This window comes from Prenolepis imparis, unplaced genomic scaffold (genome assembly GCF_030444845.1).
Source record: "Prenolepis imparis isolate NDT839.2.m4 unplaced genomic scaffold, iyPreImpa1.0 SCAF_4, whole genome shotgun sequence".
In the NCBI taxonomy this organism is placed as follows: Eukaryota; Metazoa; Arthropoda; class Insecta; order Hymenoptera; family Formicidae; genus Prenolepis; species Prenolepis imparis.
In genome coordinates, this window is record NW_028141162.1 from 6,398,026 (window position 1) to 6,415,641 (window position 17,616).

Below are 17,616 nucleotides of genomic sequence, written 5' to 3' on the forward strand. Positions count from 1 at the left end.
TCCCCCACGTCGCCGTCACCCGCGACGACGAGGCGCGCGCGCGGAAGCCGCGTTTCGATCCTCTCCGCGCGACCTCGGCCGCGCTCGGCTTCCTGTCGCTCTCCGGGGGATGAAATCCCCCTTTCGGGCGACCGACCGAAATGTACGGAGATGCTGCGCGCCGGTCCACGCTGCCGCCTGCCTCCCTCGTTGCGCCGACGTTCGTTCCCTTCCTTCCATGAGCGGACAAATCCGGGCGTTTACCCGGAGTGAAAGGTCACAGCTGACTTCTTGGCGAGATCTCGCGCGAGATAACACTTTGATATACGCGCGGATTAAGATGTTCTAATTTGTGTTTACCTTCTTCAAGCTTAGACTAGAAAGTTCTTACGGTAATATGTCGATTGTTAAATGAGATAATAAGAGTGCCGCTATATTATTATTATTATGTAATATTTCTTTTTAATGACACCCGAGTGTTTCGTTATACGGAACCTGCGCTTGTGAGATTTGTAAATATGTCTAAAATTGGAAATATTTTATTTACAGAAATGTATAATACTTATATAAACATGATTGTGTGCTATATAATATGTATCTCAAAAAGTTATTAATTAATTCTTTGCTAATAATTATAGAAAAAATTTGGGTCTTATATTCCTATAAATTATTCCGACTAATTATAATTAAGTTGACCGCGTACTTAAAACCGAAGCGGCAAATATCTGTTGTAAAATTCGTGGTATATTCTTAAGGTCCATACATACAAATGCGCGACCAGAAGGCATCTTTTGCATCAATCTAAAAATAGCATATATACCTGAATTAGAATATCGATCGTATTAAGAATATTAAAGGATAAATAATGAAACGGCGATAAAATGGTATTATCGTAAAATCACCTGTTTGCTTGATCGCCCAATGATCCGATGAAAATAGCGTAGGAATTCACGTCCGGATTAGACATCAATACTTTCGCGAATCGTTCGGGACGAATCCCGTAACGTTCGAGATTCGCATCCGAGAGAACAACTACAATAGACTCGTCGGAATCTTCTTTCGCCAAATTCGCAATCGCATGTTGCGTCGCTTCCAAAGTATTATCCCCAGACGTGCAAAATTGAGAGTGAGCGTGCATCATCTGAAGAAAAAAAAAAAAAAAAAAAAATTAATTAATTAAAGCTTAAATTAATTAAATTGCACAAGTAATTTTTTTAGGAAGGAAAACGACATAAGTGAATCTTGCCTTAATCGCTTCCAGCCTTTGCTTATTGTCCGTGGGCGGCTGCGTATGGTCGACAAAGATGATACGATAATCGTCGCCGGAATGACCGACGATGTCGTATTGAAATTTTCCCTCGTAACCGCTGAAAGCCTCCATCACCATGACGCAGGCCTCTAATTCACGATCCAGTCGACCGTCGTAACCATTGAACCTGTACATACTGCCGGACACGTCCGCGACAAGTTTCAGTCGCTTCGGTTTCAATTGAGGAGCGCCAATCTCCGGCTCTTTCTCGGCCCTACGCCGATAAATTGTTCTCTCGCCCGTTAATCCCTCGATTAATTTCGTATCGTCCAATTCGCCCGATGTCTGATGCCTGCACCATTGTCGCTCGTTGCTCTTGGCCTGCAGCGTACCTATAAATGGAAAGCACGTACGTTAGAGAACAATGGCGTCCTTAAAAGGATTCGGACTTGCGACGCTCACCTAATACGACTCTCAAGGCCTGCACTTGATGACGAACAGCGTCGCTAAACTGACTGTACAGCTTATGGTCGTATTCGCTCATTTTTATATCCTTCAATCGCTGCTTGAACGCGCGAAGGCCCATCTCGCGAGCAGCCTTCTTTATATGTTCCGGCACCGCGTTCTTCTCTTCGTCACTGAGCTGATGAACCGTGTGTCCGGCATCCAGTCGATACGGTCCTCCCTTCCCGCCTAAACCCGCCGTATCTCGACCTATATAAAAATATAAATTATTTATATTTTACTTTGCAACAGTTGATTACACACGCATTTAATATAGATGTATAATTTCTCTTTAAACTTTATCTCGTGTATTATTTTTAGACATTTTTTTATATGCGCACCTCCAGTTCCCCCGGCCCAGGTATTGCCACCCACGTGTGGTTCATTATTTTTATCGACCTTGCCGTGCTTCGGCCCGATGACATCCTGCCCCGAATACCTCTCTTTGGTAATTTGCACTTTCTCCTCGTCTGTGCCTACCATTTTGCGCCAAGCACCTAATGATTTTTCTATATTCGTGATTGATGTCTCCCATAAGCGTACGCAGCCACCGGCATCTATTGTGACAAGACCTTCGTTCGACGTAAGTGACGCATAAAGCGGAAGGTCCTTCGTATATAGCCATTGTGTCAATGGCGAGACATTAACCGGTCTAGTAAAAGATTTAATGATTTTCTCAATCGCGATCGGAAACAGATATATACAAGAATAGCACAAAGGGAGGAGATGATATATATTCTGCATCATATTTATACATTATTTTTTTGCAACGTAAAATGTGAAATGTGAAAGTTGGAAGATGAAAGCTTTGTGAAAATTTGCATTTTTTTTGTTAGCACAATTATCGCAAATTTACTTACTCCGGAATAGATATATATCGTAGTTTGTGATTTACTGTATCGACTATCTCTAAATAAGCAGAGATTCCTGTATGTTTTCTATCCTTCGGATAGACCTCGTCGGGTACCTGACTGGGCGAGATCGTTCTTATCACTTGTCCGTTCTGCGTAACGATAGGCGTTATAAAGCTAGGCGTTCTTCCCTTTCTCGGCCAGAAATGAAGGTCGTTGGAACTGTCCAAATCCGGGAAACCTGTCACAATGCCGGCGTACGTGTTATCGGTCACCAATAGTCTGTTCGGAGAGTCTATCTTCTGTTGAAGAGCTTTGCTCAGCTCCGTTTTGTGCAGACCGTTTCTACCGCAATTCAAAACGCTACCAGTCTTAATGTCGGTGCTGTTGGATTCGTCCAATTCGCGCAAAACGTTAGGACACGGATCCGTGTTTGCGGATTTCATGAGAAGGTATTTATTCTTCGACGTATCTTGAATTAACCATTTTCTATCGGACGAGGGTGAGATCGATTTGATGTTACACGGTAAATTCATCGAGTAAGCGCACATGTTCTGTAAATTGATAGCTTCGATTTTGTTGTAATTTTCAGTATACAAGACAATCAGATTATGCGACGACAATAAATCCGTTTTCATCTTCCACTGAGGGATCCTACTTCTGAAAGCGTTTGATATTCTATCGCTGGCGACATCCAAAAAGGATGAAGTCTGTAATTCTCGTACGGAACCTTCGTTTACGTTTACCACGAGAATGGAATTACTCTAAAAATAATCACACAAAAGTCGATGAAAATCCTACGACAAATATTTATAATAATGTTAACGTATTACTTACGGTTTCTTCATGCACTAAAACATCTCCAAGATTATCAACCGCGATATTATAAAACGGCATATTGCCTCTAGCGGGATTTATCAAGCCTTTTAACGACGTCTCGCGAATTTGTTCCGATTCCGGCGTCATGCTAAATATACTCAAAGGATTCGTCGTGAGAACGTGTATTTTGTCATCTGTACCATCTCCTTTACTTCCGTTCGCAACCGCTAAAGCGGTCACCATACTGTTTTCAGTAATGGGTATTGTCCAGTAACTTTGTAGTTCCGTGAACCAAGCCGATCTGGCTTCAACTCGGTCTAGAGTTCGATCGTTTTGCACCGAAAATGTCGGCGACTTTAATTTAATGTATCTTTCCTGAGCAGGTATATTTTGGAACGTGTTCGAAATGTTCCAACTACCATGAATCTTCATCTCAGGTAAAGATATTCTAATGGAAAAGAGGGAAGAACATTGTGTAAAAAAAATTGACATTTTTTTATATCTTTTATATTTTATATTTTTCTCATATTTTTCCTCATATTTTTTCGCATGCTCGTTTATTGTGTGTATAAATTTGTACAATAAGTTCATTCTATATCACAAAATAAAAAATAAGTTACAAAATTGAATCAATTAATATCTTCCTAAAATTTTTGTTTACCTAATTAATATGTATTTTTTAAAAGCTTAAAATCAATATGTAGAGATTATCTTACTCTTTAGCTAAGGCAATATTGGTTGGACTCGTTCCAACGGGAATCCCATGCTTATGAAGCACAGTAACCAAAGTATCAAATACTTCCTGGCTGTATCGATCAAAGTCAAAGACGTTGCGTACTACAGTAGCTAACGATTCGTTCGGGAATTTCTATAACATTATTGCATAAGCAATTACGTCGATGTATATATATTTTTATATGAAATTTTTTTTATTTAATATATATATTTTTTTTTTATGAAAAATCTTTGTTAACTCACCTCTAAATGTTTAACTATATTAACCACTTCTCGAGTCGAATAAGGATACGAGACTAGACCTTGATCGGCCATACTTCTCAGCTCACCGAAAGCCTTCACTAGTTTATGTATTGTCTGCTCGTCTATATGCGGGCCATATTGTCTCAGGAGCTGAATCTCGCTTCGTATACTCGGATTATCGACAGAATGTGTGCTGAATAGATCACCCAGAGCGCCGAAGAAATCGTTACCCAAGAACGGGAAGCCCGGTCTGTTCGCCAGCACTATCATTCTAAAGTCCGGATGCATAGATATACTATTTGTATTGCCCGCATTGTCACTGGTACGAGAAACGATTCGCCTACCGTCCGACAGAATTATTTCGCCCGATTCCACCAAGGTCTGAAAATAAGACAGGATCGTCTCGGAATTCATGGCCGACAAAAATGTGTATTGACGCTATACGTAACTTTACATACTACGTGTCGTCGAGTACGTACTTTCAATATACACGTCACGTGCGTGGGTGCTTTGTCCGCCTCGTCGATGACGAGAACGTGGCCTAGTTTAACCGCTTGCACGAGCGGGGAATCTTCGTAAACAACTTTGCCGTCTCGGACCATCGGTTGCAGGGTCAAAGTTTGCACGGTCGTGTCTCGGTGTAGCTGTATGTACTCGCGCGGTCGATTCAACAGCTGCAACAGTCGGTCCACGATCTTATTCTTGCCCACGCCTTGATTACCGACCATCAGAAGATTCTGCCCCAGGCTGAAGTCCTGGAATAACCGTTCTAAAAGCGCGACGTGCTCCGGCACGTCGTAAAACACGATGTCGGGTACTTTACTCAACATCGCGGTGCGATATCGGTCTACGACGGTGTTGCCGATCCTCACGGTATCCTCCGTGACCGAGCACGCGACCTCCGAATCCGCGGTAGATTTCGGCGGAACGATCCTAAGTCGACGACAACAATCCTCGAGAGCCTGTTTCGCGATCGCCGGTAAAAAACGCGCCAGACACGCGCGTTGCACCGCGTCGTAGGCGTCGTTGCACCGAAATCTGTGCATTCGCTCGGCGATTCGCAAGAGCTGCCGAGTGCTCAGCGAACCGGCGAGAGACTGCAGAGTCGGATCGTCGGACGAGCGCAGAACATGCGCCAATTCTACGATACTCAACAAAGCTCGACTGGGCTCTCCGAACTGCAAAAATAAAATGCTCGATGAGAATTTAATTCGGAGGCGGAATTTTCGCGTCGATTTATTCTCTCCTTGATCACCTTCGACCGAATAATATGAATCTCCTCGTGTTTGTCGAGCGGTTTCATCTCGTGGAAGAGGAACAAGCTGAGCAGCTCGGAATTCAACCATTGCCCGGACGAACTGTTAACAATCGGCGGCTCAGCCAAGGCTATCAGCCTGAAAGCGGGATGAATTCGTAGAACACCCCGATCGCGCATCTCCTCGTCGGATCTGTTGTACTCTCTTTTTATCTCGTCGTATCGATCGGCTCGTACGAGTCGCTTACCATCGTGCAGCTGCAATTCCCGATCGTGGACTAATCTGCGAGCAAATGCGGCGGAAATTTCATCTTATTGCCTCGCCAGTAGGCGAACAGAGAATGCCGAGAATGCCGATTACCTGTGCAGTATAGCTAAAGTGCTGGAATGAATCCTATTAATACCATCCAGGACGGCTAATTTGCCATTGAGAGCCGCATCGACCAGCGGCGAATCTCTCCAGACCGTGTCGCCGTTAAGCGACGTGGTCCGTTGTTGTATCAGATCTCTGGACGTCATATCCTAAGAAAATGTTTCGATCGATTTCATTACGAACGAGTCGCCGCGATAACTGTCGAGCGAAATTCTTACAAGTCGAATGAAAATCGTTTTTCACCAGAGAACATATATAATCGCAAACTAATGTCACGATGTAAACCTCGTGTTCGAGTAAAAGAATGCTCGAGACTTGCCTGATAGAGTACTATTGGCTCCACTTGATACCCTAATAAATCAGCGAGCCGTCGAACGGTAGTGGACTTGCCGCAACCCTTTGGTCCGATCAAGCAGAAATCGGACGCCAAGTGGGATTCCAGCATGCTCGCCAACAAATTGTTCTGATAATTAGTCTCTATATACAGATCATTATTTACGCTATTGGATTGGCTCGTGCCGCAAGAAACCTATTCGCAAAATAAAATCAGATACTTCAGCAACGTAAATCGCGATGTGCGAATATAAGCGTATTACAAGCGGATAATTATCTATGGATGGCTTACGGGGAAACTTGCTCGCCCATTATTGCGTTTTATGTTGATCTCCAAAAGATCATTAGTTGTCTTCGTAGCATCAATTTTACTATTAACATTATGCTTCTTTTTGGAATCGTTCAAAATGCTAAACGTACTAAGGATATCCTCGACTGCACTCTGACCTTCTTTACTCAAAAAAAGTTTATATGGATAAAACCTGTAGAAGATGTCGTATATCGACAATTCGGGGCTTTTGTCCTACGCAAACACGCAAAATTAACGACAAGACTAACAAAACATGAGTATATCAATATAAAAGCTGAAAATTTACCATAATTAAAGCGGCCGATGATAAATTGTCCAAAGGAAAATCTGGCAAGCCTATGGTGATCGCTTCTTGAGTAATTAATGCATGAGCGCACGATAATAATTGCGATAATTTCCCAGCGTCGACATTCGGCGCTAAATTTCTCAAGATCTCAAATTGTTCCTTAAAAATCAAATCTATAAATTATAACAAACCTACTCGATATTTCGCACATGATCAAATGTGCTAAAATTTTATTATCTGTCTTTGATTTTTATTAGATTGGTTTGATTTAGATGGATTGATTTCTTGTGAAACAAAAATATTAATTTATTATTTTACACATTATTTATATGTATATAAAGATTATATGTAATATATGTATATAATTAAAATATGTATAATAATATATAGACTATCCCTTTTTAGAAAGAGACTAGAACAACACAAGCGCGCACATTCTTGCCTTAATCTTTGAGAATTTAAAGTTTAAACAATTTTTGCGAAAATTAAGGCCTGTGCAAGTCGTAGAAGATTTTCTGAAAGCGCGTTTTAAAGATTTCTTCAAGACCTACAAAATGAGCCCTCAGCGAATGTTCTACGATTTACACAGGCCTTAATTTTTTAAATCAAAGTTTAAATGTTTTTTGCGAAAATTAAGGCTTGTGTAAGTCGTAGAACATTCGCTGTGAGAGCTCATTTTGTAAGTCTTCAAGAGACCTTTAAAACGCGCCCAAAGAAAATGTTTTATAACTTACACAGACCTTAATTTTCGCAAAAACCGTTTAAACTTTAAATTAAAAAATTAAGGCCTGTATAAGACGTAGCACATTCATTGAAGGCTCATTTTGTAGGTCTTCAAGAGACCTTTAAAACGCACCCAAAGAAAATGTTTTACGACTTGCACAGGCCTTAATTTTCGCAAAAAACGTTTAAACTTTGAATTAAAAAATTAAGGCCTGTGTAAGTCATAGAACATTCGCTGAGGGCTCATTTTGTAGGTCTTGAAGAGACCTCTAAAACGCGCCCAAAGAAAATGTTCTACGACTTACACAGGCCTTAATTATTTACAACATATTACCATTTTAATTTTTATAACCTATTATTATTTTAAAATTTAATTAGCAAATTAACGCTTATTAATATTTTTTGACAGAAATCAGCTGATTAAAACGTTAATTTGTTAATTAAATTTTAAAATAATAGTATGTAATAAAAATTATAAAATAATATGTTTTAAATAAAATATTATAGTATTTTAAATTTGATTAATATTTTTTGTCAGTTATCAGCTGATTTCTGTCAAAAAATATTATTCGAGTTTAAAATATTATAAATATTATTATTTTAATTTTTATAACATAGTTTTATTTTAAAATTTAATTAGCAAATTTATGTTTTAATCGGCTGATTTCTGTCAAAAAATATTAATAAAGTTTAAACAAACTTTATATAAAAATATCATTCTTTTTTATATAAATTCGAGGAATGGCGCGCTTGTGTTGTGTTCTAATATATTATATATAATATATAATGTATATAATGTATATGTATAATATTTTGCATGCGATTTTATAACGATTCTGCATTTAACGATATCAAAAAGAACGATTGAATTTTCTGCGATCGAGTTTACAGCCATTAAATAAGCGTCCAACTTATGCTTAATAATATTACGTTCGGGGAAACTGACGTTTAACAGCATTCCGCACTCGGAGCATCGCGGCAGAACGAAAGTTTCGAACTCGTGAGGTTCGCGGAAAAGTTTACGATTGCGTTGCGGAACCTGTAATATATTTAACGTTATTTAATGCGGGTCTCTCTTTCTCTATTCGCGCAGCGTTGAACCACCCGAATTCGGTAAAGCCTGCGAGCAAGAATTATCTTGCCATTACTTCTGCGTCTTCTCCGACGGCATAGCCCGCATAACCGGGGCGCGGAAAAGCGGCACGTGAGGAATGTACGACTCGATATACATATACCTGCGCGAACTCTCGGTACACGAAACAGTCCTCCTTCCGATGAGAGTGATTAACACCGAGAGAGCTTTCCAACATTGCGAGGCCGTATGAATAACTACCGCTCGGCACGGAAGCCGCGCCGAGAGATACCCGCCCATCCACTCGGAATTTCCATCGAAAACTTTCAATCGGACCGGATTATAATCTAAGCCTTCGATCGGCCGTGTAATTGCGGCGTTGGCGGAAATGTGGTTTTCGTGACTCCCGTCCCCAGGCTTCGTCGCGAAAATAGAAGAAACGGAGAATCAATTTCGCGCCGCAGCTTTACGTAATTCTCTCGACACGTTCGATTATTATCCCCATCGGACTTCCGTCCTATTTCGTCCTAATATTCACCGTTATATCGAATATTGCATTGCATCGATTTTGTATCAGATAATTCGGATTCGGATAAATATAAGAGCAACGACCGAGTAGCGACGTTATGTTGCAATTACATAGGAAATTTGTTACAAAAAACGCGAACTCGCCGGGAAAAATCCGCTGTCTTCTTTTAGAGATGTGTCACCAGGCTATCAAAATATTAACTAGCTATTCCGCAAACACGCGATTCCTCATTTCCGGCAATTTCCGGTAGTTCAATGCACTCTCGCGTTGGAAATCAAATATGACACTTGCATTGCATCGGACAGAAAACTCTCACCATTTTAACAATGACATTTCTATCTTTGTAGTTTTACCTTTTAGAAAAATGTTATAATATAAAACTTCGATATATTATATACATTTTAAGAGAAATATAAAACAAATTATACATAATAAGCATTGCTCAGACATTTATATTTTTATACCATTTTAGCTATATTAATAACAGAGTGAATGAAATCACGGCAAACTTAAATTATGGTACGCAATGTTTTCCTCAGGGACATCCATCAACTAATATGTAAAGTCAAGCTTTCATTTTAATAGAAGCCGACTTTCGGGATGATTGATTATTAAACAATGATATTGTGTATGTAGAAAATAGAGGTCTGTAGACGTTCGTTTATATATCTGCCTTTTATTACTTTGCGAATAGGCGCCGGGTATATTAACTGTCTCATGCGGTTTCTATAAACGCGACCTCGGCGCTCTATTATTTTCATTTTCCATTATAGTGACTGGCAGCAGTTTCGTAAAAGTGGCACATACGTCAAAAATCGAAGTCACGAGCACATAATGTTATACATAATCCATAAAAATGTAAAAATAACTCTGACCTAATCCGTATAATCCCTTTCTAAAAAATATTATTGACATTGTTGTCGCTTTTCCGCGATGTTGATTGACTATCTCGATTCGCGTTATATTCATAGCATCGAGCAGCTGTCAAAATTTGCAGTTTAACAGTTTGTCCAAAAAATAAAATTAAATAAAATAATATTATGTTTTAAATAATATGTTATAATACTTTAAACTTGATTAATGATTTTGACAGTCATCAGCTGATTTCTGTCAAAAAATATTAATCGCGGATAAAGTATTAAAATTAAGGCCTGTGCAAGTCGTAGAACATTCGCTAAAGGCTCATTTTACAGGTCTTGAAGAGACCTTTAAAACGCGTCTAAAGAAAATGTTCTACGACTTACACAGGCCTTATTTTTCGCAAAAAACGTTTAAACTTTAAATTCAAAAATTAAGGCCTGTGTAAAGCGTAGAACATTCGCTGAGGGCTCATTTTGTAGGTCTTCAAGAGACCTTTAAAACGCGCCCAAAGAAAATGTTCTACGACTTACACAGGCCTTCATTTTTTAATTTAAAGTTTAAACGTTTTCTGCAAAAATTATTTTAATTTTTAATTTAAAGTTTAAACGTGTTTAAATGTTCTATGACTTGCACACAGGCCAGAAGTCAGCTGATGACTGTCAAAAATATTAATCGAATTTAGAGTATTAACATATATTATTTAAAACATATTTTATTTTGAACAAACTGTCAAACTACTAACCCTCGCGATGACAGCCTCTCGATATGAATATAACGCAAATCGAGGCAGCTAATCAACATCGCGTAAAAAGGCAACAATACTTGCGAGAATCGACTTAACATTTAACATGCTTTTTTAGAAAGGGACTAGAACAACACACGCGCGCTACGCGCACCCCATTCCTCGATTTTATGTTAAAAAAATGATACAAAAATCAGCTGATAACTGTCAAAAAATATTAATCGAGTTTAAAGTACTATAATATTTTATTTAAAACTTATTATTTTAATTTTTATAACATAATATTATTTTAAAATTTAATTAATATATAAATTAACGCTTTAATCAGCTGATTTCCATCAAAAAATATTAACCAAATTTAAACAAAATCTTTATACAAAAATATTATTCTTTTTTGTATAAAATCGAGGAATGATGCGCGCGTAACGCGCGCTTGTGTTGTTCTAATGCATAAATGTAATATATTATCATGTGTAATTTATCCTACATATATTTTTCATAAATTCTTCGATACATGGTGTATATGTATCTTTTATAGTTAGTTCTGCGCGTGACAGCAATTTCCACGGACTTTAACGATATGTACGCTTCGTGACGGATAATATTCGTTCCACGAGAACCGATTTAAATACTCCATGATGTGTAATTATTTTAAAGTTTTAAGTGATCTTTTCCTGAGTTTTATTATTAACTAAGTTCAATTCAGTTTCGCCGACCAGCGATAAAACAAGGCGATGTCTCCGTCGACTTCAATTCTCTCGGTGCGCAATAACGAGCTTGCAACACGGCTTCGGATTAATTCTCGATGAAAATTCTATCTATCGTAGAGAATGTCGAGATACACCGTAAGGTACGCTTATATCAAACCAGAATAATGCCTTGTATAAATTTTGTGCCAGTTATACTAAATAATGGAAACTACAAGCATACTTATCTAAGAGCTTGTAATAAAAATTTGCATTTGAGAGATATAAGATAATTTAAAAATTTTATATATATATATTTAAATGTTAATAATTCAATGAAAATAATATCTATAAATTTAATGAAATAGGTATATAAAATATTTTGCAGATATATCAATTTTTTAAATTGTCAATAATTACCTCATACTTCTGCTTTCATCGAAAGTGTGTACTATGCCAGGATTATTACTGTTTTATGCATTGACACAAGTAGTATAATGCACACAAAGTCTTCGACGAGAGTCACATCAAGTGCACTACTTCTTTTGTCACTTTGGAAAGTAAACTGTTTATTAAATATCCTTTTGATCACAGATATAAAGGTTCTCTTTTCTCTCCGAAATAAAAGCTCACAACGGGACGTTGAGAAAATGACGATACACAAAGAATATCGATTATAGTTGAAACGATGAAACACGAAAATAGAGGAATGCGCGTTTGCTATGTTTAATGTCAGTCTATCATTCAATCGCAGACTAGAGATTCCAACGAGGACGCGCGTTTCTCAACGGAATTAAAACTCGGCATGACAATATGCAGCTGCAAACGACCAGGCGGGGACCATGAAGCCGATAGATCGTCTCGAGATTCATCTTCGTTCTTCAAATCGTCATCTTCCTCTACATCCGAGATTCGATCCTTTAACTGGATCCTCTCTTGACTCTCCTTCCGAATTTTATCTTCCGTCGCGTCCTTTATCTTAGATAATCGCTTTCGCGCGAGTTTCGCCTCGGTTGCCTTTGTAACGCATTCCAACTTACAATTCTTCTGCAGCCTGTAATTCTGCACGACTATACGTTCCCTCTCTGCAAAGATCGAATTCTCGCGCGTCTGCGAGAAATGTCTCCTCCTCCGGACGGCGCTCCATCGCCGAACTTCTTCCGCTTTCTTCGAACTCTCTTTAGATTCCATCAACTCGTAATCCTGAGCCTTCCCGGAGAGATCCAACCATTGTAGCACTCGTTCAGACAACGGATTCCAATGCGCGTCCAATGGTCCAAATCTATCGGCTTGTTTGCGTTCCGTCATAGTGGAGAACGTGTCCCGCTGCAAACACATCGACTGCCCGACGTTGCTGCTATGATTAAAAGCGGTTTCGTTCATCGAGCGAAATGTCACATTCTCTTTCTCCGACATTTGACGATCCTCGTCCAGCTTGTCAACGATGTCATTCACGTAAATCTCCAGGAGACCTCCAGTCTTTTCGCTGCACATTCTCGCGCAAGGTGGAGCCGACTGTCTACGTACGATTCTCGATGGCATCTTGTTATCCGAAAAATTCTTCTCCACTACGACGTGTAGATTCATGAAGCAGCTGTTCAAGCGATCTAAATTGGTCTCGGCTTGCTCGTGTTTCGCGGAAAAGCTCTTCTCCGCGAATGTCCGCGGATGTCGATGCAACCGCGGATTAATGACAGGATCGTCAGGTGACAGGACAGCGTGTCTCATACCATCCACCCAGACTGTTCGCACGAATAGAGGTCTCTCCGACGACGCCCATATAGCAGGCATAACGCGATTCGCGAAAAAATATTAATTACTCCGTAGAATAATCTTCAAGAAAGTTTAGCGTCTTCTCCGCCCAATCAATTATTTTAGAAGATTCGATAAAATTATATTTAATTCTATATATAAGAAATATTAAATATTACAGTACGTTTCCAACACGTTATATATTTAATTAATGTATTTCTCAGAATATAAATTCGTAATAATAAAAAGAAAAATTAATATGCTCGATACAGTCGATATTTTCTCTCAATATTCTTCAATAATAATGAGCGAACATTCCGCGAATGACATTGTCACGTCACCCCGTTTCTCACTTTAGAAAAAAATAGTAGAAAAGAATAAAAAATTTATCCTGACAACTGACAATCGCGGTCGACATTGCTGCTGTCAAACTCAGAACGCTTAGGACTTAGAAGAACCGGACGGCTTCGTGTTTCTTTCTAATCTGAGTAAATTCGTTCGAATCCCCGATATATCGACTCGTACAGGGACTCGTAGGAGGACAGGGTAAGGTTTCGACTGTTTGCGAGACACGCGATCCGAGCCGCGCGATGCCTGATGTGACCATGGCGCAGCCACGAGCCCGCGTTTATATGCGAACGAGAGGAGCACACCAGAAGGAAGGGATGGATGCGGATCGCAAGGGGAGGGAATAAAGCGCGACCTCCGCACCCCATGCCTAATGGTACGCTACTCCGGCCTGGCCCCATAAATCAGGCAAAAGTTTCTCGGAAGTTATACCGCGCCGTCCTTCCTTCGGGCTTCCACGCCAGCGGAACGTACGACATTCCCTTAAAATCACCGCCGAGCCATCAAACCGTTGTTACCTCATATATTTATCTCACTCACAATTACATCTCTTGATAGTCTGAATATGACTGAGGCACAGCGAGTAGATTGGACTCGTGTCTTTAATCACTACCGTCGAGAAAACGATTTTAATGCGACAGTAATCGTACGATACATACGATACGGTTCGCAAATTGCTGTGACGAAGTTTGATGAAACCTCGTCGTTACATATAATTAGAAGCTTGTTTAATGACTTTTCTAAACATTGTATCGATTTCGTGTATATGATATATACGTGATATTTTAAGGTAATATCGGTATATGACATTTCCGTGTGCATGATATTTAACATTTTGATACTTCACGTAGAACGACACACGGAATCTAAGTCTCAGTTAATTGCGCTCTTTGGCTGATTTATTAAGCCTTTAAAAGTCACATACTTAGAACATGCACACTTACCTCGAATGTCGGCGGTGGAATATGACGGGCCTGAAATCTAGATCTAAGAGGAGGATCTAACGGATGACCAGGATATCGTGGTGATGGTAAACCGAGTGCTATTACTATGAAATCTTCGCTGACTCGCACGAGACGCCAGGCGTCTAACTCTGCTTGAGTGTGCATCTGCAAATAAATTTGTCACAAATTTAGTATTTATAATTAAATGGCTTAAAGGGAAAGAATTCCATCTAAGAGCAATACATTTTTTATATAGAATCATATATAGATACATAAATACCTTTAATAATTTGTCGTATCGGGACGCCGGGATAAGAAATCTACCATCTTCTAAATGCATTTCCCGATTCTCTAGTAAATTATTTAGCACAGGCAACACGTTTCGTTCCGCCTTCTCCACACCCTCGATTATGAGAACTCGTCCATTTGTCGCGGCTCTCACCGCACTCTGATCATGATAGTACGCAGTACCGCTTTTGATCTCTCTTCTCTGCTTTAAATCTGCTTCTGTGGTATCGCGGGTAAGCGCGATGAATTCCAATTCTCGATCGGTTAGTTCCAGGAAACCTAACGCGAGCTCTCGTCTACGCGTACCAGGTCCACCCATCAGAAACATATCTTGACGTAGAATGTCTTTCTGCAGCATCCATTTAAAATGCCTCAGTGTCTCTTGAGACTGTGTACGTAACACTGTTCAAAAATAAAAGAACATATATCATATGCTGTTTTATGGCTTATTAATTTTAATTCTCTCTTGTACCACATTATCGTATAATAAATAACAAAATATGCAACACTTACGATACTTTCTTGGAACATACTCTGGATTGTTAGCTGGTTTCACTTCTTTTGATACATTACCAATAGTGATAACTACATTTTCTGAAACAGAAATAAATAATTACTCAGTGTCGAGAGAAAAACAAATCAATGTCAATTACCCAGCAAAGTCATCAGAAACTCACCTGATTTACATCGTAGAAATAAAAAGTTAGGCGAAAATCTATTGGATCGCTCCAAAATTCGACCCACCGTTGACAGACGGTGGAAATTTCGAGGGAATAACATTTCTCACAAAACGGCCCCTTGATTCCACGTAAAAAACATGCTATGCCTAAGTAGCGACCTGTAAACATTTAATACAGATAATATGACAAGCGCTGTCAACAATCTTTACAAAGTGTTTCGAAATAATGACAGGCTGAAGGACCATCGATTAAATTTTAATCAAATTATATTTTTAACGCGCTGTAAATACATAACAAAGAGAAACTTATACCTTGAATGTATTGCTGAATTACAGCGAATGTTTGGTTAGTGTAACATAACCAAAATCGTCGACACGTGGGATTAACACGTGATCACATGTCACGTCAAATCATATGAGAGAAATGTATGTGTGTGGTTACGTCATACGTTTTCATTAGCGTATACATGTATATATGAATGAACATATATATGACGAATGATTTTTGACAGACAATCTGTATTGAAATTACAAGTAAGATTGCGATTGACAGTGCAATTCAGCGCAACACGTGTATAACGATACACTCATTTTTGATAGAATCTTCCATTATTATATTTAACTGAAATAAAATTATTATTATTATTACAATTCTACAAATTAATAAAAATATTTGAAAAATACCTCGTTTAAAAAATATACTTCAATTTACTTAAAATAAGCTATATATTGTCGGCAGCGATCGTGGAAACTTCAAAATAGCTCAACGCACAGCTATTTTTTCCGAATAATCACAATAAAATATATATCTGATGAGTCTAGTGTGGAGTTCCTCTCTTTTATTTTATGACGCGATTAATTCTACATATTATTGATATCATATATATTGCTTACTATGATACACAAGAGATCAAAGTCCAATTGCCGAGTCAATTACGGCCGAGATCTCTTAAAAATGAAACGAGAATTACATTAATATACTTCCTTTATTCCACTAGTTTTTATTATATATGAGATTTTTTTATCACATATAATATTGACCAGTATTACAATCACTTAAAGCTCACTGGGTGATGCAGTGTCTATAGCTTTAACATTTCTATTTACCTAACAAATCACTAAAAATTATAACGCTGTTAAAAGCAGTAAGGTATGACAACTAAATAAAAATAAAACGTCGTTGATACGTTATACTTCTTTTACCAAGATATACCGATATTAAAAGTCTAGATTAAAGAATTATATTAATTAATATTAATGAATATAAAATAAATATTCAGTAGAGTTGGCAATATACTAAGTGTACATAAATTTGCACTTTTTAATGCAAAATATTAAATGTATAAAATATCACTCTTATTCAGTTTGTGTTCTTTAAACTTTAAACAATAATCAGAACTGCTATGTAAAATATTGCATGAAAATTATCGTAAGTAGCACACAATGATGAATTATTTTTCACATTATATGCAGCTGCTACTTAATAGTTTACAATCATTTATGCTAACTATTGAGAGAGTAATGCGACATACACTATATGTAGTACAAAAAGTAGTTAAGCTAGAGTTTAGTGCCTACACAGTATATCACATATTTTTTATATAAGATACATAGGTTTAAGGCCTATTTACATACTTCCAAATTGGGGATCCGATTGGAGCGCATTTTCGACTATTTCGCGATACGTACAATTGTTGAATGGTAATTTTACATCCGTCTTAATTTCTGACAGGACGGACCTATCGCAAAGAGATATATATCAACCCTGATAACGATTGATGTCATGTCAACTTTTTATCTATATTCTTAAGGAAGTACGGAAGATATCTTATCTTAAAAATATAAGAGTTACAATTTTGTAGTAAAACAAACAATGTTTCTGCTTTAAAGCAGAGACAAAAGCTGAAAAAGCTTCAACAAAAGCTTTGTAGAGAGAGAGAGGGGAATCACAAGTATATGAGTATTATTGAAAAAACTTATTACTTTAACAGTCTTTGTCAATACTGTAAATTATAATGCAATATTTATATGAAAAGCACATTCGTATACATTCAA

General features: G+C 38.3%; 1 protein-coding gene across 1 annotated transcript; it reads right to left on the minus strand.

Annotated features, from left to right (window-relative positions):
• Positions 1-33: 33 nt before the first annotated feature.
• Positions 34-17,575, minus strand: C12.2 (von Willebrand factor A domain-containing protein c12.2). The gene is made up of 21 exons (XM_083036808.1): positions 16,274-17,575; positions 15,874-16,183; positions 15,560-15,720; positions 15,396-15,476; positions 14,875-15,284; positions 14,595-14,759; positions 6,938-7,096; positions 6,634-6,864; positions 6,328-6,537; positions 5,997-6,157; positions 5,636-5,918; positions 4,860-5,558; positions 4,381-4,761; positions 4,119-4,270; positions 3,421-3,850; positions 2,593-3,347; positions 2,074-2,384; positions 1,691-1,942; positions 1,226-1,620; positions 882-1,120; positions 34-780 (listed from the first exon to the last, which is right to left on the minus strand). The coding sequence occupies exons 3-21, from the start codon at positions 15,660-15,662 to the stop codon at positions 666-668; spliced, it is 5,532 nt and encodes a 1,843-aa protein (XP_082892934.1). The 5' UTR covers positions 15,663-15,720; positions 15,874-16,183; positions 16,274-17,575; the 3' UTR covers positions 34-665.
• Between the last annotated feature and the right edge of the window lie 41 nt (positions 17,576-17,616).